Here is a 24,988-nt window from a genome sequence, read left to right on the forward strand (position 1 = left end):
CTCTTCACCGACTCGAGCATCATGGGGATTCCTCCTACTTCACATGCATATGCAGCACCTGGATAGCTGGCTCGTGAGCAACTAGCTCTGCTTCCTGCCTCTTGTGTTTCTTGCGAAGGTTTTGCACACCGGTCAGGTCTCGTCCATAGTCCTCCGATCCCACCAGGAGTTTCTTTTCCCTGAAAAAAGTGAGTGGAGGTTATGGCAATACAGCGTCTGCACAATGTGTTGACTTGAGGAAATACCAATCATGAGGCTACATTTTTTTCCCCTCCACAGGGTACAATGCTCGTGGTGGAGCTGATACACAAATTGTGCACATGCAGATAAATGAGAAAACACCGGACGACTTCAGCCAAACCAAACTTTGAGCTTGGGGAAAGTGACGTTACTTCCCAGAGTATTCTGGGTACTGGTGACTCCATATTTATGACGTCGCTTTTCTTTCCACAATCAGCAGGGCAATTGAGGAATTTCCTCGACCTCATGGATGCCAATCAATGGGGTTTCATCCATGCTCCATCCTTTAAATGCTGCTCCTCAAACAAGGAAGCATCACATACCATATTTAAAGTCTTTGGGAGGACTCCGTCAGGGTCAGAATTGAACCGCAGATCCCTCAGACTCAGAGCGGACGCTCTAACCGTTACACCACTGAAGTATTAGAAATTTCATATCATCTTATTAGAATGGGCTAGTTGATCAAACAATTATCTTAGGAGCCACAAACAGGAAGTGGATTCAGCATGAACTTCAAAAGATGCATGTTGCATTCACTGTACATCATCACAGCAGTAATTAACTGAAGTTCATTGGTTTGTATTACAAAGATTTAAGCAATCAGCAGAGGGGTTGAACCGTTTGGCATTTTCATCTTATCATAATCATTCACGTGATAAAGGGGTTACAGTTTAAACATCCCATTGGTGTGTCAAATTAGCCAAATTAGATAAACTAGCAGATACCCGTCTACGACGGATATGGGGGACGGGACAGATTACAATAATCGGTTACGGTAGTTTCTTTGGATGTTTTGCTCCGCATTCAACAGCTAAGTTCATATTAGTGGCATGTCTGGGTGCCCATGGTAGCGTTTGAGACCAGTCGCTTTAGATTGTTGGCCTTGACACAGTGCCGGATGAGTAACACGAACGATTTGACATATTCATCGTTTCTATATTACCTCCATCAACAGATTAACAACATGGCAGGATAAAAGTTGAAAATGCTGAGTTGAACAAACGTCCTGAACTCATGGACTTAGATAAGTGAAGCACGTCGTCTGGGACCTGGCCGTCGGTTTGCCGCCGAACGCTGCTGACTGTGATGTCATCGATTCTCTCTGAAAATTCTATCTATATTCGATTTTTTGAATCCGCTATCACCTGCATAAATACATGGAACACACAATGTGAAGATTTCGAAAATATGAACAGAATATGTTTGGAGAAAAGTGTGTTAGAAGTTCCAGGCTTACACCCATTATATTATGATGTCCTTGTTCTATATGTAATGCAGGTAAAAACTCCTCAATGAGAATGAACTGCTGCAGGGGAAAAGGTGGAATAATATTAATGTCGACACAGTCAGCATCCAAAAAAACATCTGCAGCATTTTCTGCTACAAGCTGGAAAGGAAGGGGTTTGGTGAAACTTGAGGCTGCCAAATCCGATTGTCTTCGTTACCTTTGGATTTTTGCATTGAGGTGTTAAAAAAAAAAAAAAATACCAACATTTCGAGCACAGACGAACCTCATGGATCCACATCGCTTGGAGAGGGAGATTTCTTCCTAAAAGTGCCATGCTGACCGCTGAGAGAAAAGCACCACCACTAAATGGTGCCACTGACATCCGGTGTGTTCCGGACAGCACAGTGGACACTCTCGTATCCGAATGCCAACATATCTGAACAGTTTAACGGAGCGTATAAAATTCCAAATTTGCCGGGTGGGTGCGAGCAGAGTGGCAATCACAGCTGTGATTGCACCGACTCATTGGCTGGCTGAGTCACACCACGAGTCATCCAAGGTTCCATCTTTCCCTCACCCCCATTCTGGGATTCTCGATGTTGGAAGTGGTTGTGCATGCTTTATAGCGAGCATTCTACCTCATTATTACAAAGTTTTAGTCATTTATGTAGTCAAAAAAGTGCCTCAAAAGCCCAGTGTGTAATGATGACTATCCATGCTTGTGAACGCTATGGAAAAGGCGAGAGTTTGCATAAGTTATCTCAATAAATCGGTGCTCGTATTTCTGCAGTGCATGACTGTGAAAAGCAACAGAAAGAACGAAAGCAAGGGCTCTATGAAGAGGGAAGTGGAAACAAGACGAAGATGATGCGTGAAGCTCAAAGTGAGGATATGGAGATGGCCTTTTGAGGCTGCCAAAAATGAAGATGATGCCGCTGAGGGTTGTATTTGAGGCGTGCACACGAAGAAAATCATTTATTTTTCATCCAAAACCTTTATTTCAGACCTAACCATGTAAAGTGTATGTTTTGGAGCCATTGCCGTAAATCACTCCTGTCAACCCAATAACACTGTACAAGTTTTTAGAGGGGGGGGGGGAGGAAGATTTATGTACCCCTCCCATATCTTCTCTTTCTCTTGATGAAGGGTTAGGTCCAACAGTACCATTCTTCTGCCCTGCCTTGACCACGATACTCCTCCACTTCCCTCTGTCCTCAGCCAACTCTCTCCACTCCAACCAACCCCACCTTATTGATATCCCTCACACAATCCTCCCATCTCATCCACAGTCTACCTCGTTTCCTCCAACCTTGCTCCCTCAACCGAACCACTTTGTTTGCCATTCTGTCTTCCTCTATCAGCACCAAGTGTCCAGCCCACTTCAGCCAGGATTTCACCAATCTCAGTTCATCCATCCATCCATCCTTCTATCCACCGTCTTCACTCCCGCAATCTTCCTGACCAAGTTGTTCTCGCACACCTGCAACATCTGTTGTTATGATGAAAATTGAAAATTATCATCATATGTCGGTCCGTCTCGTTTGTGAGTGCGATAACTCGCGAACGTTTTCAGTGATCTCAATCAAACCTAACCAGAGGATTCCGAAGGATAAAAGGGAGGCTGTCAAGGTAACAGACGCAATTTTCATGATTTTGTCATACCTGTCAGGCTACCACCTGACCCCTTCTTCTTGTTATTGTTGCTCTGTCAGTGCCACCATCTCCAAACTGTAAAAGTAGGCTGGCATTACACAAGACACCAGAATGTTCCCTTTCAACTTCCTTGCTGTTTTTTTTCTGTCTGCTCTCAATCCCTCCATCCTCATCCAAGCATTTTCACCCAACGGAATCATCCTCTGCATCTCTACCTCCGACCTACCATTCCACTGTTCCCCCCAGAAACTCAAACCTATTTCCCTGTCTGATCTCCTTCCTCTCGACCCTGATATTCATTTCTTTTCTCTGCTGCACAACCCATATCACCTCAGTCTTCACCATACTCATCTTCAGCGCTTGTTTCAGAAATGCCTCCTTCCACTCTCCGGGTATGATCTTCATCTCCCATCTACTCTCCACAGCCAATTCATACAACATCCTCTCCAAAATACCTTTCTTGTTCACCCTCCTGCTTACAAGCTCCATCACCAAAGTAAACATGAGTGGGCCGAGCGTGCTTCCTGCCTCAAACCAATGTTCACGCTAAACTCCTCAGACATCCTTGGACCAACAAAAACTCTTCCCTTCAAACTTCTGCTTCCTTCCACCAATTGAACTTCTGCTTCCGGCACTCCCATCCATCTCGGTGTTGCCATCACAATCTCTTGCAGGAGAGTATCTCCAGGTCCACAAATCCCAATGCCATTTCACCTTGCACCTCCAACATCTTCTCCACCAGGTGGTCTCAGCATGAAAATCCCATCCGTCGTCCCCTACCCTTTCAAAATCCATTGCTCTTCGCCGATCTCCATCTCCACACACGCTTATTCTCCCACCCAGAATCCTCTCCCATACCTTCATGACGTGACAAGAGTGTAATGCCCCTGTACCTCTCTGGATCTTGAACACAGTCCTTCCTCTTCCAAATCAGCACAATTAACCCTGTCCTCCAATCCTCTGGAATCGTGCATACACTCTCATGCATCCATTCAACAGCCTCATCATCCAACTGACTCAGATCTCCACCACTGCAATCAACACCTCTGTACGCACATCAATGCCTGGCGCTCTTCCCTTCTTCATCCCCTTTACTACCGTCCACACCTCCTCCTCCGTGCGTGATCACCATTCGTTCTACTTTCCCCTCTACATAATATGGAAGCTCCAACTCACTGTTGCTTCCTCCTTGGTCCAACAGCTTCTTGAAATATCCTTCCCATACCTTCAACAATGCTCCCTCTCTCTGTCACTGGCCTGCCACCACCATCCTTCATGTCCTTTACTATCCCCATCCCTGTCATGAGCCAATTTATAGATCTTCCCATCTCCGGATTTTAAATGTTCCTAACGGCCTGAGGAACAATTCCATTCAGATACGAGAGCATCCACTGCAGTAACTCCCCCCAAAGTTAAACAGCTATGATTGTCTGATGCCAATTGCAAATGTGCAATTTGTATGCAAGACAGCTCTTCCAAGAGCTTTAGAAAATGGCAAAAAAAAGAAAAAAGAAATTCCAATGGATGCCATAAGTGGATGCCAAAGGACATTGTGTTGGGTTGTGCACTTCACCAGCAAATAACAACAAAGAGACTGGTAAACCTCTTCTCAAAAGCCATTCAGGTATATAAAATACGATCAAATACTTTATGTCACCACAACCTTGACGGTCAGAACTGCATTGACAGTGAATACTATTTAACATGAGCAACGGGGCAGCCGTCCCACCTAATTTCCTGCAAGGAAGGTTCGTGAACTCTACTACCAACATCGCCATCAGTGATGAGACACTTGATGCTAATATTTGATGCAACCCAGGTGACTGCATATCCCTGAATTTGTGACCTTACTCATCCCCACCAACGGTGTTGAAGAACAGAATGGGTCGAACCCACGTGGTTCAACAAACCTGAAGGAAGACGCACCAGAGTTTGTGAAGGCCACAAAAGGAACTGTTTTCCCATTCAGACAACTCGGAAGGGAGTTTTTAAATGAACATTGTTGAACATTTGCCAATTATCCATGCTCTGACACAAACTTGACACACTGAACACAGTGGTTCATTCAGCGCTGCAAACACTTCAATGCAGACTTATGGAATTAAAATAGTCAGGATCAGAATACAAGAGAAAAGGTTTGACGTTTTAAACTTGTCGGCCATAAATTAAACATTTGTGATCTATGTGTGTGATTTGTCTCTGCAATTTTGGTACAACAACACATTTTTTTTATTTATTGCACTAAGTCTAAGGCTCGTAATGGAGCTGCCACACACACATGGACATACCGACGAGACAAACACAGCCACAGAAATTGGGGGAAGTGCCGTCACTTCCCGGGGTCCTCTGGTTACCAGCGACGTCACAACAATGGCACAGCTTTTCTCAATGCACTCAGCGTGGCATTTCCTCAGGGGGAATTTCCTCCTCACCATGGATGGTCCGTGCTCTTAACCTTTTAAATGCTGAACGCCAAGCAAGGAAGCATGAAAGCACGTACCATTTTATGTGTTTTGTACGATTAGGCTGGGGTTTGGACCACCTCCCAGACTCGGAGCAGATGCTCTAACCATTACACCACTATTTACATATTTTATCATAATTATGATGTTTTGGAGTCTTGTCAAACATTTAACCAATTGAATTGCAGCAGAAACATAAAGCAAATCAATGTTTACAAGTGCAGCAGACTTGATTATTTGGGTTGTTATCCAAGGGGGGGGGGGACACCATTAGATTTGTGGCAGCTATCTTTGATACACCGGAATTTCTGACGTCTCAATCTGTCCATCATGAAAACATCAAACAAGGAAACAAATTTGAGTGTGTACCAAAATAGGAAATGCGAACAAAAACATCTGAGCAAAAGGTTAACGAGAACCAAAGACGAAAGTCTCATTCGGTATGCACGAGCAGCTCACTTGATCCACGACTCTTCATCGTCCAAATCACGGAAGAACTGGTGCAGTCGGTGAGACTCTGTCAACCGCTGACGTCGATCTGTCGCTGCTTCTTTAACTTTCCCGAAGCGCTCGTTCACCATATTGCGCTTACGCTTCACCTCGGTTGTGTCAAAAGCATCACTTGCCATCAGACTGTCTGCCTGACTGTTGAGATCTTTCAGGCGGTCCTGTAGAGAGCGATTCAGACACACGATCCATACATTAAATGTACCTACCTACCTATGTGCAATGCCAGTCAAAGAGAGCATTTGTTGTTTGCAGAAATACATTTTACAAGAACGACATTCGAGAAGGTTTGGGGCAAATTCTTCAACAAAAGTAAAATTATATAAAGCTTTGACATTGGCAAACACAAGTGGTAGCATGAAACCTTGTTACGATTTAGTACTTGTACAAAGCGAATCCGATTTCATAGAGCCCGACAGTAACAAGTTAAAACGGTTCCAAAACGCAAAACGCAAAACTCACTTCGTGTGCTGATATGTCGGTTTCCAAGAGCTGATGTTTCTTGAGCAGGTTGTTAACTGAAGCCAGATCCTTCCCATAGTCCTCAGAAGCAAGGAGGGCTTCAACCTTCAACAAGCAAAGTTGGAAATTTTAGCCTCTTGTCATTTATTCTAATCAAACTAAACTAAAGCAATAAAAAAAAGAGGAAAGAACTGACAGCTTCCAAGTGCCTTACTCAGGCTCTGTACATAACCAGGAAGTCATGCATTGATGAAATACTTATTTTGACGTATTGTGAAGCCAGAACAAATGCTCACACCTTCATAACTTTGCCCTGACTTCCAAAGAAGACAAGATAATGCAATACGGTACTTCGTCAAAGTCAACTCACATGCAGATTTCTGCACAAGCTGGATGACTTCAGGTAAACATGACGACGTTGAAAAGCAGCCTCATTTTGGAGCCAAAAGGAGGTTCTCATTGATTGTACCCATTTACAAGATGCAACTTCAAAATAAAAATACACCCGTGCGGGAGTGACGGTCATCTCTGTGAGAAACAAGGTAAAACTAAAACTAGCCTTCTAGCTGTTAAAATAAAAAAAGTGTTGCGGTGTTCCGAACGAGAGCCGAATAGGGTCTATTTCCTGACTTACCACACAGCTGTAGCTGTCTACTGGACACCAATCATCAAATTTATATACTATACTCTCCTCTGCACTAATGCCAACGAGTCTGTCAAATAATGTCCAGTAGGTAGATGGCCAAGAGTCAGTAGAAGTAGGTGGTATAATCACTATCACTCTATGTAGTAGAGTAGGTAGGTACAGTATCAAATGGCAGACAGACAACTACGACACAAACCAGTCAGTCAGTGGATTTGATGGGTAGATACGTAGGCCTCGCCTTTTTGTTTTCCAATCTCTTATAAAAAGTGCAACAACAACACTGATGACACCACACTACTCACTATTACTATCCACAGTTCTGTTCGTTCAGTTCAGAATATTCCAGTGGACTCCACTGGACCAACCGATGACTAAGACAACCGATGACTGTGCACTATATGCAGGAATAATGTTTATATGTGTACGACATAAGATAAACGCGGAAGGAAACCGGAAATATCACAATCGCACATGGCGATTATTTGACGAAGCAGTGCTAAACACCGGAAATATCAAAAACACAACAACACCGTAAAAACTTCATACGACTGGACACCTGTCCCGTCGTGTCGGCTGCCGATCAATATTCGTGTCAAAAGAAGGATGGCGTATATCAAAGTGCTGGAAAACAATGGAGATCTCTCTACTGTTTTCCAGCACTTTGACGTATATTAAACACATAACGATATGCCATCCGATATTTTTCGATTCTGATAGCTTCTATGACCTAGGCCTATGGCGATTTGGTGGGGACATTCGGCTATGAGTGGGGGTACCTAAAAAGCTATGCTATGGGCAGGCAGGCAGGCCGCGGGTGGGCAGGCAGGCAGATTATATAATAGGAGTCACAAACCGAGAGTTAATGAATACCAAGCATGAGAAAGACCTTTACAAGCATGAGTTCCTGTTACTAGGGTGTAGTGTTCTCGGGTCAGGAGGGATTTTTGGCCAACTTTGAAGTCATGTGACGAGAAAACGAAAGCGAATATCCGGCCCGACCAAATCTAGATATTGTCCCATAGATTCATATGCCACAATCAAATTCAAGATAACTTAAGAAATGTAGGAGATAGATTTTGAAAATCGTCATTTTGCAACTTCATGAAACAGTTTTCGAAAAATTCAGTCTAGTGACGTATACGTATTCAAAGATATCGGTATTCTTTCGAATGGACATGAAAGACAAGGTCAGCTGCGATGCAATGACACCATTCACTAACTTTTACCATGCCCAGTGGAGAATATATAGCCTCCTGAAGGTAGGGCAGTTTTTGCAAACTTTGACGTCACGTGACGCGAAAACGAAAGCGAAATTCGAAAATCCGTCCCGACCAAATTTAGATATTGTCCCATACATTCATATGCCACAATCAAATTCAAGATCGCTTGAGAAATGTAGGAGGAGATAGATTTAGAAAATCGTCATTTTCGCATTTTTTGCCAACTTTGAAGTCACGTGACACGAAAACGAAAGCGAATATCGAAAATCCGGCCTGACCAAATTTAGATATTGTCCCATAGATTCATATGCTACAATCAAATTCAAGATTGCTTGAGAAATGGCGAAGCAGATAGAATTTGAAAATCGTCATTTTCACAACTTCAAAGGCCTCGTGACCTTGACCTTCGGTGACCTTGAAAGTCGTACCATCGTGTACGTCTCATCGACCTCTATCAGGATCACTAATGACCAGATCTCCCGCTTCAACTTCATTGTGAACGGACGGACGGATAGAAGGACATCGACACCCATATTATTAGGTCATGCTCGAAGTGATGACCTAAAACTTGAAAAACAAAGATCAACCCACAAACCTCAGAGAGCCAGAAGTCAAAATCTTTGATGCCTGTATTGAAGTTCTGTTGACGGTTTGCTTCCTTCAATTTCTGGCTCTTCTCGGCAGATTTGTTCACCAGATACTCCCATTGATCGGCGAGAGCCTTCATCCGGACCTGCATGAACAGAAGTGACCAAGAAATGCTTAGAAGTACGACAACCATCTCTGTTCCAAATCATCAGGCAAACCAAACCATTCACCACAAAAGGCCCATAAACAGCACATCATTGCTGAGATCTTGCGTTTTTGTCGCAAAACAATGGTTTGGCAACACCTTTTCAAATTTACACGTGGAAGCCCCAAATCAAGCGATGTGTCCATATTATGCTCAATGGAAGGCGAACCTGCACAGCATCTTCCGAGCCAGCACAAGCTCCACGGCTAATTAGTGCTTTGCCGGTGTCGACAACTGCGCGGATCCGATCGGCATTTGCCTGGAGTTCTCCTTCAAAAGCTTGGTGCTTCTGATGCTTGCTCTAAACGGGTGAGGATCAAGAATAGATTAATATGGGAAAACACCAGTCACCACAACCACCACCACATGTACAACCACCACCATCTCGATAACCAGCAAAAGTGAGAATATACAGAAGAGAAGCATAGCAATATATTTGTTCGAAAAGGAATTGCTGGAAGTACAGATGAAAGAGAAATGCTGAAATGCTGGAATGAAGGAAAGGCAAGGGGCGGTGTACGAACCGGTGGGTGAGTCAAAGCAGCAAGGATGACACAAGCGTCCTCTTATGCATGTTTAACCTTTTCATGCACCAAAAGAAATACAAAAACACAACAAACAACCTCCGAGATAGAAGCACAAGGTTAAAAAGGCTGTGTTAACATTTTCAGTCCTGGTTACATGTTCAGTCTCCCAAATGTTGGTACCAGAGGGCTCTTTGGTTAATGGTTTCGCGAGAAATTTCGAATGAAAGACATTCGGTATATTGAACAAAAGGACCGAGAAGTTAAGCACAAACCAACGTCAGAACAATGTATTCAGCACGTGCTGCCCTCAGCATGTGTGAAGGAACCAGGCACAACTGTTACGTGATAGAACACCAATAAACGGTCGAGTACATAAACCATGCAGCATGTGAGGAAGCCATCCAGAGAAATGGCATGGACCAGAAAGGAGTACCAAAGTAAGTAAATGAATAATAAAAAAAAAAAAAAAAAGACTCGATGCACAAAGACCAAGGCATGACAAAATCTTGGAGGACTTAAAATGGCAGTTAAAGTTCGCATGCTAATGATGTCCCACAGCACCAAGTGAGAAGGTTCACTAAACAACAAACACTTACCAGCAGCTTTGACAGCTGTCACACACAAGGAAAGGAATACAATTGTAAATAACAAAAGCATAGGGAAGTCTTTCTAACAACAGTTGTGATGCAAAAATGCTCTTGAACAGATAGTTCAACATTTGTTGTAAGAATAAAACGAACTTGGATGTTTGTTGGGTCTTTGTACGACTCGTCCATAGCTGTCTGCAGCTTCTCGCTGATCCACGCTTCGATATCGTCTGCATCACGACTAAACTGCTGCAGATTCTGAGACTCGCCTAATTTGGAACGTTTCTCGATCATCTGTGCCTTGAGACGCCGCCACCTGAAAATAATGTGAGAAAACAATTACTTTGGTCGTTTCGCTCCTTTTCCCTTCCAAACAGTCCTCAATCCAAACCTTTTTGTTACCGTGTCACAATAAAATAGCAACAAACTGCCCGCGCCAAGAATAAATACAAGTTCACCCAAATGAAAACATACCACACAAAATAAAATTCGATTATCTTGAGATGAACAAGCTTCTTGGAATTGGTGGAATTGAGAAGAGGATCAAAGTGAATTTGGGGTTGGCTTGGGAACAACCTTGGTATTGCTATGCCATCTATTGTTTTGTTTTAACCGCATTTTAACTTCCTATCAGGAAACCTTATGAGCTCACCAATTTCTGATATTAGACGAAAATTTAATATACATAAATACATACACATACAGTACGATGCAAAAGCTTGGGTTATTCTAATGATATTCATACTTTAGGGTGAATTTGTCAAATTATCAGTGATAAGTCACATGTGTTTACTGTTGTAAATCGACATTCTTCATAAACATGCCTGAAACAAACCGCTTCAGTAAATAAAAAGAACAATATCATTTTGAAGTATCAGTCAATACTTTTGTGTGTCCGCGTGGAGGACTTCGGCACAAAGGCACACGTGAATTGCATCGCACTTGTAAACAGATAATCAAAGGCTGTTTGGCCAGAAGACAACAGGCTAGGGCGTTTGATAGGGGCCGCCCCGCATGGCAGGACGGCCTGAAAGACGGCGCTCCCCACACAAGTGCGCGGACAATGCGAGAGACCCTCCGTGCATAAAGGTGGTCCCCTACCCTTTCGTGTGGCCGTGTCCGCCCATGCGCACAGATTACATTTGGACCTTTGGAGATATCGATATTTCTATCTCTATCTCTGTTTTTAGGAAAGGACCATTGGGAGAATCGTCAAGATATTGCACTTCATCGCCATCCCCTCGTCTACTGGCCTCCTTGTCGCCATTGTTCTGTCCCTAGTTGCATTTCGCGTTGTGCTACTGCAACCTGAAAGACACCAGCCTAAAATACTCACCTGTTCCCTCATTGAGTGAATCTGGAATCTGAGACTTTAAAGACATTATTCAGTCACACTAAAGCAATGTGAAAATTTTAGTTTCCTTCTCAGTGTTCTGGAGTTGTTGTCGCTGGGTACTCAAACCTATAATCATTAAACCACTGCAAAATTACAATTAAAGTTCAGCGATGCTTTGGCTCAGCCTGAAACAGTTAGCAAATTATACTTTCATCCTCCTCATCGATACTTAGCTATATTATTGACTTACTTCAAATTTGGACCTTCAATGGCATCAAAATTTAATCAATTATTCCTCGATTGTAACTGAAGCAACGTGATTATGATTGAAGTGATGTCAGCTTGTACGACTATTCGGGTTATCGACTGAGTAAACAGCCAACCGAGTAACATCGTGAGATTTCACTCCTTAATAGAAAGACTCAACAACAACAACAAAAAGTTTTCCTACCGATCCAGAACCTCATCGCGGCGTTGCCCAATGTCAGACTTGGCGTAGTGGTCTGCGGAGGTGAGTTGATCAGCAAACGATTGCAGAGCTGCGATCTTCTCTTCCTGCGATTCACAAAAGTGCTCCATATATCAGTACCAAAACCGCACAACGTAACGTTCCAAGAGTAACTCAGAAATAGAAAGGAAACAACCAAATTGTGTTCAATGCCTATGCCTTTAATGGAAGGCAAATGTACCTTCTTCATGACAATTATTTACTACGTATAATAAAAAAAACTGAAACAACAGTTACGCAGGTATTGTTTTTGTGGTGTAGCGGGCCTGCGGGGGCAGGTCATGATGTGGGGGAGCGTGGTGGAGGAGTGGTCGGCGTGATCACGTGCTTGCAAGGGATATAGGAGTGCGCGCCGCCTGAGGCGTTGTAGTGGTTGCTGTAGCCGTTGTGGCCTGGGAGCCTGTGAGTCGTGTGGCTGGTAGAGTGCATCCAGTACGTAATAAAGGGGAGTTACGGTCAACGTACGCTCACGCTCTCGCTTGTGCAATAAAGCCGGGTTGAACTGTTCCCCCGCTCGTGTCTGCCTCTGAAGCACCACTACCACGACACCACAGTTTGGATCGGCGTGTGCAGGGTGGTTGGGTTCGGATCGGCGGCGAGTAACTCAGCGCACCCCGCGCGGTTCGAGGTCCCGGAGGGCGCATCGCGAAGAGCGCATCACAGGCTCCGGGGCCAGGCATCTCACCAGCATGGCAGAAGGTCGGGGCACGGCGCACGGACGCGTGCCCGTCTTCGTGGGAGATGACTTCGAATTGTTTTCTGAACAGTTGGGCTGCTATTTCCACGGTCACGTTGAGTGGACAACGGCCGCGCTCGGAGTTTGTTTTATTAATGCTTGGCAAATCTCAGGAATGGTTTCTGCGAGGTCACGGCTAAAGAACGAGGACACGCGGTTCAGCTCGGACGCGGCGTCGGACGTCGCGCAAGCTCTGAGGAATGTCCGGGGTCTCGATGGTCGGTGCGCAGCAGATGATCCGGAGGTCAGCGCGGTGTTCCAGGCGCGCACGACCACGCGCACGGTCTTCGGCGCGGGTCGTGGCCGAGCGTTGCAATGCAGTCAATCGGACGGCGGTCTGAGCACTCGGGGACGTCTATGGTGTGTGTGTGCCGAGAGTCATCGGCCATCATAACGGTCATGGATGGCGGTGTACGAAGCGACCCTTGCGTCCCGGGTCGAGACCTACTGCCGGTACGGTGTTCGGTACATGGCGTACACGTTAACGCCCCGGGTCGAGTCTTGCAGCCTGGGTACAGAGATCCCAGCGACCCGGAACGGGAGATACTGCCGATGTTGAACCTGCCTTCAATTGGTCCGGAGGTGACAAGACCAATGGCAGGGGAGGTTGAGGTGACCGGGGCACTGATGCTGCCCGTGTTAAACCTGCCTTCAATTGGTCCGGAGGTGACAAGATCAATGGCAGGGGAGGTTGAGATGACCGGGGCGCTGATGCTGCCCATGTTGGGCCTGGTTTCGGTTGGTCCGACGGTGACAGGACCAGTGCCAGAGGAGGTCGAGATGATCGGGGCGCTGATCGGGTGTCGAGTTGAGGCCGCTCGTGCTACCCTTGCAGTGTACACGTATGCCGGGGAAGCGCTGCCGGCGGTCGGCGGGGCGCACGTCTTGGGTGTCCAGCGGGATCAGCGGGTTGCGCCCCCGCGGTTTGTGGTGCGAGGGGAGGGGCTCGCAGTTCCTGTTTCAGAGTTCGTACCTCCAGGTTCACCTGTGCCTCCTTCGGGGCACGTGCCTCCGTGTGGGCCCGGGCCTCCCTCGAGACGCGAGGGTGGGGTTCCGGCGACGGGGGCCGCGACGATGCAACGTGAGCTGCCGTTCATTGCTTCCTGCAACGTTGATGTGCGGTTCGGGAGCAGCGGGAGCCATGCCAGCCGCGATGAGCTCTCGCGCTTTGGCTGTGCTCATGATGCAATGCGCGCCTGTGTCGTTCAGGCGATGTCAGCGGGGAGTTGCAGCGAGCCCGTCGCGTTCAAGAAGTTCGCGGATCGCGACTGTCGACGACAAGCAGGTCATCGCAACGTCGCGACGACAACCCGGAGACGGACACGTGATGTGGTTCATGGGTTGCTGTTCATTGCGTATTTGATTTTCATTGCTCAAGTGATGCAGTTTAACGTTGTTGAAATAAATGCCGACAGTTCATGTGTAAGAATATGTTTGGCGGGGATCAATCAATGGGATTTTCGTGATAACCGGTGTGATGTGAAGGCTTTGGGGGGGATCATGGCAAATAAAGAGGTTTTATTGACCTCCCGCTGCCACGGGCCACGGGTTGTTACTTTGTCATGTGCGGAGATTTTATCGGGAAAACGCGCTGTACGAAACAAGGAGTTTGCAATTGCACAGATGATGTTCTTATTGATTTATGACAGGCCTGGGTTTGATGTGTGGTTTGTATGGAATTGCTACCGTCTAATTGCCGTGTGGGTCTCAGAGATCGACTCAGAGCCGGGGCTGGTTCGCTGTTCAGCGTTACCCCCACCTCTGGTTTCGGCAAGGTCAGACGTGCCTGGCGCCAGGGGCGCAACTCTCTGTTCTCGCCCGAGGCCGTTTGGGCGTACGTTGGAATCTTGGCTGATTGTAATGCGTGGGTTTGTTATGGGGTGGTTGGTACACACAGCCGACGGCGCTGTTCAGCGTCCCCACCCAAGGTCAGTCGGGTTTGGCGTTGGCGCCACGGCTTCCAGACAGCGGGCTTCCAGCCTCGGAATGTTTATCTGCTTCAGGTCTGGCTGGGGGAGATGTGCCGCCTTTTCGGCCGGGGGGGCGTTTGATGGTGCCGGGGGAGGTTTGCTCGGGAGGTTGCCACGACCTCGCCGGAGGGCGGGTAGGCATGAGCCGCCTGGGGGCGCTTTTGCTGCATAGTGATGCTGTGCTTCTCGCCTTGCTTCTTGATGTCTGTAACGCGGTCAGGGTTTTTGTGGGTTCGTCGTGCAACTCAGTCTTCGGAGCCTGACCATTGTAGTTCAACTCGCTCGCATCGACACGTTATATGGTGTGATGTGCCTATGCTTTTTCTTTTTGGAGTTATTATCTTTTTTGTGCCTTCTCTGCTTTTATATCATGGTATTCTGTGCTGATTATGCTTATTATGATGATGGCCATTTAATAACACTGAACAACAAAAATTTTTTACTGGAGATGTGTAAAGTGATTTAGACTAATTTGGGTACGCCGATTTCAAAAATCATAACCGTTTTGCTGTATCACGTCAGGATTTTCAGTAACAGAAATATTCCCATTGCCTAGAAGTCAGGATTTCAATGAAATTTACAAAAATTCATTTATTCATTTATTTCATCATGAATGCTTCAAAATTATAGAAATTACAGAAAAACTCCACTAGAATGTAATTAAAAATGCTTTAGGCATTCGGCTTTGCGTTTGTGCTGCTCTGTGTCAGTTTCACGATGCAGGAACCAGCAGAAATCGCCCATCATGTTCGGGTTGTGCCGCCCTTGGTAACGCGTCTCCATGAGTGAAATCTCTTTGTGGAATCGCTCGCCGTGCTCGTCCGAGACTGCTCCCAAGTTGTCAGGGAAGAAGTTCAGGTGCTGGTGTAGGAAATGGATTTTCAGGGACATCCTGGAGCCAAGTTTCCTGAAGGACTCCAGCAGCTGCTGCACTATTTCTTCATAGTTGTCCGCGCGCTCGTTCCCCAAGAAGTTGTCCGTCACAGCTTTGAAGCTCCTCCACGCTGCCAGCTCTTTGGGGTTTAGAGTTGTCGGAAAAGTTTCGTCCTTCATAATCTGTCGGATTTGCGGTCCAGCAAAGACACCAGCCTTGATCTTGGCCTCCGACAAGGTGTTGCCAAACTTTTCCTTGAGGTATAAAAACCCACGCCCATTCAGATCCATTGCCCGTACAAAACTTTTCATCAAGCCGAGCTTTATGTGGAGTGGTGAAAGGAAAACCTTGGCTGGGTCGACAAGGGCGACATGCTTCACGTTGTGTCGACCAGGTACATGCTCTTTTCGCTCTTCCCAATCTTTCTTCGTCCAGTGATTCTTGTCGTCTCTGCTATCCCAGAGACAAAGGAAGCACATGTATTTCGTGTAGCCTGACTGCAGCCCTAACAACAGCGCCACCACTTTCAAGTCTCCGCAGATGTGCCAGTTGAAGTCATTGTACTTGATGGAATCAAGCAGCTGCCGCATAGTCTCATAGGTCTCTGTCATGCCGAACGCGTGAGCCAGTGGGACTGATGGTTTCTCGTTGCCATTGTGGAGCAAAACAGCCTTCAAGCTGTTCTTCCCCGAGTCGATGAAGAGGCGCCAGTCTGCAGGATCGTGATCACACCCAAGTTCTTTCAACAGACAGTTGATGTCACTGCAGAATGTCATCGTGTCTTCCATCTCAAAGAACTCAGCCCTGTCTCTGTGACGTGCTCTGAACAAGGATATCTTGGTGTTAGGTTCAAGTAGATTCCACTGCTGCAGCCTTGATCCAGGCAGCTCTGCCTTCGCCTTTGACAGCGAGAGATCTCTTACAAGATCATTTAAGTCTCCCTGGTTCAGAAGGTGTGATTCTTGAGTGTCGGGTTCAAAAGGTTCATCATCACCATCCTCTTCACCACTGCTTACAGCTATGTTCTGATCAGCTGGAGGTGTTGGAACGGGGTTCTCGTCATCATGAGGCACAGGTTTACGAGCAGAGACGCAGTCAGCGTACTTGATGTGACCTTTATTCTTCTTGTTGAAGCCGGCGATGCTTGTGCAGCAGAAATAACAATCATCATGATGATTCTGCGGCTCACGCCATATCATGGGCACCGCAAATGGCATGCTCGCGCACTTGCCCACCAACCACTGAGTCAAGGTTGTGTGACAGCTTGTGCAGCAGATGTGTGGTGCCCAGCTCTGTTCTTGGTCCCCCACCTTACACCCGAAGTAGTGAAAGTAGGCGGCCTTCATTTTCACTGCTGTAGATATACTTCGCTGTTGATCTTTTTTGGTATACCGACCACAGACATAACAGAAGTTGTCAGGATGATTGGTACAGGAACGCCTACTCATCTTTATCTGAAAGAAAGAAATATAACACAAGTTTACAACAATTGTACGAAATAGACATGTTAAAGACATATGTAAATTTCATTGAAATCCTGACTTCTAGGCAATGGGAATATTTCTGTTCCTGAAAATCCTGACGTGATACAGCAAAACGGTTATGATTTTTGAAATCAGCGTACCCAAATTAGTCTTAATCACTTTACACATCTCCAGTAAAAAAATTTTTTTGAAATTTGTTGTTCAGTGTAATCATGGTTTTAGGAGGGAGGAGTGTGGTGTAGCGGGCCTGCGGGGGCAGGTCATGATGTGGGGGAGCGTGGTGGAGGAGTGGTCGGCGTGATCACGTGCTTGCAAGGGATATAGGAGTGCGCGCCGCCTGAGGCATTGTAGTGGTTGCTGTAGCCGTTGTGGCCTGGGAGCCTGTGAGTCGTGTGGCTGGTTGAGTGCATCCAGTACATAATAAAGGGGAGTTACGGGCAACGTACGCTCACGCTCTCGCTCGTGCAATAAAGCCGGGTTGAACTGTTCCCCTGCTCGTGTCTGCCTCTGAAGCACCACTACCACGACACCACAGTTTTGGCAATACTTATTTTATATAAAATAAATGTCATGAAAAAAACAAACAAACTACATTCATTATAATGTCGAGTTAATGCTAGCACCAACAAATAAAATATTAAGTACTGGAAGAGGTACCAGGTGCTGACGGGGGGGGGGGGGGGGGATACCTGGTGCTGCCAGGCTGGGTGAGCTTTTCCCGGCAGTGGTTTCCAGACGTGTTGGACAATGAAAAGCTATGAGGTTATTGGACTTATTGTGGTTATCTTTTGCCTTTGGGCCGACGGCAGCACTGCCTGACCCCACATTCCAATATACATCAATGGCAGCCTTTGGTGGCCTCAAAACGGACTTCAAGGCCAACGTGCGGTAGCTTAAAATCTTGCACAGATTTTGAAGTAGCTCCACCCCAAATTTGGAGTCTCTACATGTGACGATTCGGCCGTGAAAGAGTAACGTACAAATGCACAAACACAGACACAAACAAACAAATGAAAGTATTCATTAGATTAACTTCACCAGTGAAAAAGAAAAGCACATCAAGGAGCGACTAAACTAAGTTTGACTCATTGTGTTGTGTACCCCATTACCTGCACATTGATGGCTTTGTCAAAGTCCTCATGCTTTTTGATGAGTGCCTCCACACTGTCCAATGAGTCCCCCTTCTCATCGCTGGCAAGAAATGCCTCCCTTGCTGCCATCCAAGTCTCTGCCTGCTCACAGTCTCTGTTGAACAGCTGCAGCAAGTGTGTGACCGGTATCAGATACAGAGAGATGGCAATCAAAGCAAATCACAAACTGCTCGCAAGTTAAGTAATTGAAGGTTAAGCTTCTTTTGATACCATTTTCACTGGAGGACATGAAAGAAAAGCTTGAGTGGAATACTATTGTTGGGTAGCACTTATCTCATAACTGCCACAGATGGAAATAAAAAAAGCAAAATGGAAGAGTTGCACAAGATTGAGGACTTCACAATGAGAGAGAGAGAAAAAAAAAATACATAGCTCACTTCCTCAAGAGCATTTTCAATGAGAGTTGAACCCTAACCCTAACAAAATGGTGTTTTAAGGAATGAAATAATGGTTGAAGCAACTTGAGGATATGACAGCCTCACAGCTCATGAAACCAGTGGTTGAGGAATGTTCTCCAAATATCTCACCTGAAGCTCAAGGCATTGGTCAAGCATCATGCGGCGTGTTACCCAGGCTTTCTCAAGAGTAGCTCTCTCTTGCTCAAGCTCTGCCAGCTTTTCCCGTATCTCAGGCCCTGCGTAGTGGCCTCGGTCCAGCAGCTGTTGGCCAAACTGTTCAAAGGCCTGCACTGTGCCAGCACGTGCATCAATCTCTGTACGGTGTTCCTATTGTTACAAAGCAAGAAAACACCGTCAATCAAGGATGTAACTTGAAGCACCAAATGAGCAACCAATTAAAAACGCAAATGCCCAACCTGGTGCCTCTCCAGTAAAGCCTCAGCACCGGTGACATCTTTGGCGAGTTCTTCAGAGGAAACCAGGCCTCGGATGCCATTCATCCAAGACATTAGGTCTCTGAAACAACGCAGACAGTGCATCGCAAACTTAATAAAAAAGAAAGGCGAACCCCCTCACCACCACACCCCAAAAAATTAAAAATGAATGGATGTTGCATAATCTACCACAAGCCATCACTGACACCATCTTACACCTGCCTCCTGACCTGAAATCGGTGAGGAACCGTTGCAGGTCATGAGAGTCACCTAGTCTGTTTTTGCGTTCATTGGCTCTTTGCACGAGGCTACTCCAGGCCTGTGTTAGTTCTGCACGTTTCTCCTGAACATCTTCAGCAGCCTCTGGGTGACTTTGCATTAGCCGGTCAGCAGTTTCTTCAAGTGAACCCACCTTCCAAGTACACAATTCATGAAAAGTGAGGAAGGTAAGGTTTATAATACACCTACATTTAAGTATTACTGATGAGCAAAATCACAAGCTTGAAAGATGAGATTCTTGTCAAGATGAAAGATGTGAGGACGAGAAGATGAAAATTGAACAAGTGGGAGACATGGAAGTGAACAAAACATTCGATTTGAAATTTAGGACACACCTTGTCCCCAAGCGCTGCAAGGTCACGTGCGAAGCCCTCGTGCTTGCGCTGCAATGCCTGAACACTTGCCAGGTCATGTCCATAATTGTCTGTATTCAAAGCTTGGTTCTTCTCCTCCACCCACTCTTTTGTCTCATCAGCATCACTGTATGCACAACAGTATATTGTTTTCCAATAAATAAATGTTCATTAATGATGCAAAGAAATCAAAAAATTGGAGGGCTGAAAGGATGGCCTAGAGGTGTGCACACTCGCCTTTAAGCTGTCGAGCTGAGGTTTGAATCCCAATCCAACTATAAATTGTTATGTTTCAATGTGTGTGCTGTTCCTTGATTGGATACTAAACTGGGCGTCCTGTCTGCGGGCATTAGTTGGTGGACATTAAAGATTCCATGTTGTTTTTCGTGAAGAGTAGGTGAGCTATCGCGGCACCATGAATAAATTCCAAATTCCTGCCCGAATTAGCAGTGGGGCATTGCTTCAGCAGCACAGCCATGCCCTTAACTAATGACACTACCACTAGCCTTGTGCAGCATACGAACGATGACGAAACTATGAAAAAAATCAAGCACAGATAAACATTTTATCATTATTTTCCTGCCACTTGATAAATTTTTTAAACACAAAAATACTTTTTTCCTTCATCTCTGTTTAATGCATCCTTCCACATTGCACATCAAATAAGCTTAATATAAAACATAGGTTCCAAACCATTTCGTCCATGACCCAAAATTTGAAATCACATTCACCCAGCAGCCCAAATGGTACCGGTATCCATCATAAAAATCGTCAGAGAAAACACTTTCGATGTGAAACCCCCATTCAAAAAAAAAGAATTTGTGAAAAGCTGGCAAAGTTGCCAAAGTTTGAATACGGTACATCGCTGTAAGATGTTGCGGCATGCAGCCATCCGCGACCCATCAGAAGGCCCTCGCGAACCAAGATCTGATCGTGACCCTGGGTTTGGGAACCCGTGGTCGAAAACATACCATCACATTCCACCAGTTTTTTTTAATGCCGGGTCTCATCGAGGAGCCGAGACAAATTAGGCACACAGAACAAGGACATATTGGGGGGCATCAGTGTCCTTTACACAAATTAAAATGAAATTGGCGGACAATAGAACAATTACAGTAGAAGGGACTTCAGCCTTCGATCCAAGCATCATGAGCCATGTGCTCAAATGGGAAAAAATCAAACGTAAATATTTCCATGCAAGCACCACAGCTGTATGTACAGTGAGGAAATAAAACACAAAGGGATTGTAAGCATTACAAATTGGATCACAGATCCTCCATCCCCAGGTTTTAAGCTTGGTTGTTTTCAAGAATAAGAACTAATTTTAAGAGAAAAAGAACAGGTTAAAGAAAAGAGATAATCTAATGGAAGGCTTTGTTTTGTTTAAACTGTGAGTTTATTCCAGAACATTACTCTAAATTTCACGGTGGGGGTTATACGTAAATATCACGCACACATGCACCTACATATGTGGGATGTTTCATCAGTTCATTGCCTGCTAAGAAAGGGCCATGGAGGATGTAAGAGCCAATTAGTCCAGGCACAGGAATTGCCACATTGCGAGTTCGTTCAACTGACAATTGCTGAACAATTAATCGCACTCCATCAGGAAATAAAATCAACAAAAATACTGCATGTCAAAAAAAAAATGTATTCACAACTAGATATCTGCGACCACAAAGCGATCGCCAAGGGTAAGCCTCCGCCGTGATCCAATGATGACCATATCTTTTCAAACTGCCAAATGACCCCATCTGCAATCCATCCATAAAACCCAACAATATGAAAATCAAAGGAAAATTATTCAAGTTTGATCAAAAAAGTTTTTTGTTAATTAGGTCATAATCCGAAACAAGTAGGTCAAGGACACTAGCCAAATATCAGGTGCACAACTTCATTGCAGGTACACTATGATGCAAGACCATCTTGGAAGGTCAAGTGGTCTTTGAGATTCCGCATTGGCAAAATTGAGCGATGACGAAAAATGCATTTTTTTTTTCAGACCGCCATTTAACCTTGACCTTTAACTTGGAGGGGTATTACGCATATTTAATCATAAATGTGACTTGCTCTGGACTATCGAAGGGGTAATTTTGTACTGATCGAACAAACCTGAGTCGAGTTATGATGAAAAATGTTAAAATGTCTAAAATTGGGAAATGACCGAAAAATTTATGTCGTCAAAAAAACACATGTGAACCCTGTCTAATTTTATTCCCATAATTATTGATGCAAAATTTCATTCAGAAAGTCCCAGCTAGATCCGAGATACTGCTCAGACATTGGCAGAAAAAAAAACACAAACAAAAAAAAAACCGAACTGGTGGTTTCGTACTCTGCTAGGGGGTCAAAGAAACTCTGAGGTACCATTAAAATTGGGGGCGCCAATTGAAGAAAGAAAGCTGACAACAGCTATAAGCTACCCCCTATCCTAAAAGGGAAGGCTTAACAAAACAACCCTATGTCACACAATTACCTTCCACCGAGTGAATTGCACTTGAGCCATTTCAAATCTGCTAATGTTACCGAGTTTGTGTTTGTGTTGTATTTGGAAACATTTGACGAGAGGAAAAGAAAAGAAAAGAAACAAACATACCGGTGGAATCTTTGCACCTCATGTGCACTTCCGAGGATCTGGCTTCGCTCCTCAGCCAAAAGCTGCAGCGTCTTCCAGCGTTCATTTAGCTCCTGCATTACCCATGGATTTGGAGAGGAGAGGCGGGGGGGGAGGGGGGGATTTGGAGCCAAGATTTTTTCAATAAAAGTTTTTACAAAGACGCTCCATTAAGTTGACACGTTGAAGAAATTCTAAATTTGGTGAAGAGGAGGCATCGGAAGATACGAGAGATCGGTCAGTTTCAAACCTTGATTGTGTTGAAAGTCGCCACAGTGTGAACGGCCGTCTTCACGGTCTGTAAACAAAGAGAAAGAGAACGTGTCTGCAATTATCCATATTATTTACCAACATTGGTTCAGAGGAGCAAAATTACTTTACCCACTGTGTAAGGAAAATAAATAGTCATACCTTCCAAGGCGAGGACTTGGAATCCACATCATCTTGCTGTGACTAAAGAGGGTTCGGGGGAGATGAGTTTAAATTGACATCGTACACAACAGGAAATAATTTTTGCAAAAACAGGTCACACAGAGCAATTCAGCAGTGCAAGAACCATCAAAAGAGGTCAGCATAACCCAAAGTCGAGGCAAGGATTACATCGGAGACAAAATAATTACATGGGGCATGGGAGGGAAGCAGGACGTTCCAACTTTATCAGTACACAACAAATATTGTACAGATGTAATGAAGTCTTCACAAAATAAAAACCACCATTATGAGGGAATTATTACTCACCTTCACTTGCTCTGGCATCGCACTCTCCTGCAGCACATATACATCGTGTAAATAACACGCCAGATTTACATTTTCTAAAAAAATTCCAGCATTACCAACAAGGAAATACAAACACAATTTCCACAAATGGACAATGTGAAAACAAGCTGCTGTTACCATGCAAGTGTTTACCTGTTGCTGTAGAAGATTCCAGCACAAAGAGAAAGAGAGAGAGTGAGAGACAAGACAAACAAATAATAAAAAAAGTTAGAAGCATTCATCTCTTGTTAATTAATATACGTGTGTGTGTGTGTGTTTAATATATATATATATATATATATATATATATATATATATATATATATATATATATATATATATATATATATATATATATATATATATATATATATATATATATATATATATATATATATATATATATATATTCTGCCATTCTGTTGAACAAGAGTTCCACAACACTTGATAATGACGTGCCCGTGATCAAAAATTTGCAAAAATGACTTCACATGGCATTGTGTACATTGCGAGTTTCATTGGATGTTGCAATGTCATTGCTACTCTCTTTTTTTCTCCAACAGCGAACGGCAACTTTAAATACAGAAATTAACGAGGAGCTCCACAAACCATCAAAATGAATCGATCGACAAAGTAGATCAACTTTTTTATTTTTAATCCAGACATTTAGATGACCAATAATCCATTCACCTTCAGCAACCTGGCAAACTCACCTGCACCTGGGCCTGCACTAGAGGGGGCTCCACCATCAGACCCTCAGTCTCCAATTCTGATGCCACTTTGTTTATGTCTCGCAGGCGAGACTCATTGGCTTTGAGGTCCTACAAAAAATAATTAAATAAAAATATTTGAGAGACTAATGGGATATTTTGAGCACAAGTCAGTCAATATAACAAGAAAATTATAAAATAATTACTGAATCTCATTTGGAGAGCAATGGCTGCCCAATTAATGAGAGCCAATCTTAATGGTAGTTAGTCAACAGTGTAACTAATTCAGAAACACCAAAATAGAAAAAGGGGGTGGAAGCAATAAAATGAGGAATACAGCAGTTCGCAGCAAATGGTATCAAATTTGTTATACAAACTAACGACTGCACAAGTCAGGCAATGGAAATTGAAGAAACAAAACGCCTCGGGTGTCTTTGGCAGCAGAGCCATGAAAAAGTAACAGAACACAATTCAAAAAGCATTCCAACCTAAATATTGCTACACCCACAAAGAGGCAATGTACAAATGACCAGAAATATTATATGGAGTGAGTGAGTTGATGACGGATGGCAAGTTATTTGCTTGTGATTGCCCGGTGCGATGTTAACGATGTGTTACGTTTACCTGCAACTGTTCGGCGGTGTAATCATTTGGTGCGACGTCGATGCTTGTACATGTATGGTTCGATAGGAAAGTTGTTACATATGTTTATTCGTTGAGGCAAGAAGTATATTCTATAAGTTAAGTGAAAAGTTACAATATCAGAACACAACAGGTGAAAAGGAATAGTGGAGAGAGGGGGAAACAATGGGTGTGAGGTGGAAAGTGGGGGGGGGGGGTCAGGAGAGAATGCATTGGGTGGACAAGATGGATACACGAGTGGCAGTCAATAAGTAACCCTAAAATGGCGATATATATTCGAGAATGTAATGTGTGGAGTTGTAGACGACATATTGTTACGAATTCGCGCCTGCCAGCGTGCGAACGGCCGCTTTCCACTAATAGTAGCCGCTCACCCACCGGACGGACAATTCAGTCGTGACCTTCCGGAGCAACGCCA

General features: G+C 44.7%; 1 protein-coding gene across 1 annotated transcript in view; it reads right to left on the reverse strand.

Annotated features, from left to right (window-relative positions):
• Window positions 1–24,988, reverse strand: part of SPTAN1 (spectrin alpha, non-erythrocytic 1) — a 179,946-nt gene that overhangs the window by 44,244 nt on the left and 110,714 nt on the right. The window contains exons 26-42 of the mRNA XM_085896171.1: window positions 23,919–24,039; window positions 22,874–22,905; window positions 22,713–22,760; window positions 22,445–22,536; window positions 19,831–19,975; window positions 19,447–19,628; window positions 19,199–19,298; window positions 18,912–19,109; window positions 18,343–18,489; window positions 12,113–12,216; window positions 10,479–10,641; window positions 10,335–10,349; window positions 9,381–9,512; window positions 9,014–9,151; window positions 6,553–6,657; window positions 6,043–6,251; window positions 59–179 (exon numbers count right to left, since the gene is read on the reverse strand). Coding sequence (XP_085752297.1) covers window positions 59–179; window positions 6,043–6,251; window positions 6,553–6,657; window positions 9,014–9,151; window positions 9,381–9,512; window positions 10,335–10,349; window positions 10,479–10,641; window positions 12,113–12,216; window positions 18,343–18,489; window positions 18,912–19,109; window positions 19,199–19,298; window positions 19,447–19,628; window positions 19,831–19,975; window positions 22,445–22,536; window positions 22,713–22,760; window positions 22,874–22,905; window positions 23,919–24,039 — 2,052 coding nt within the window. The remainder of the gene's footprint in view (window positions 1–58; window positions 180–6,042; window positions 6,252–6,552; window positions 6,658–9,013; window positions 9,152–9,380; window positions 9,513–10,334; window positions 10,350–10,478; window positions 10,642–12,112; window positions 12,217–18,342; window positions 18,490–18,911; window positions 19,110–19,198; window positions 19,299–19,446; window positions 19,629–19,830; window positions 19,976–22,444; window positions 22,537–22,712; window positions 22,761–22,873; window positions 22,906–23,918; window positions 24,040–24,988) is intronic.

Source organism: Eptatretus burgeri, chromosome 1 (assembly GCF_056783735.1).
Source record: "Eptatretus burgeri isolate ZD-2024b chromosome 1, Ebu_testis_v1, whole genome shotgun sequence".
Classification (NCBI taxonomy): domain Eukaryota; kingdom Metazoa; phylum Chordata; class Myxini; order Myxiniformes; family Myxinidae; genus Eptatretus; species Eptatretus burgeri.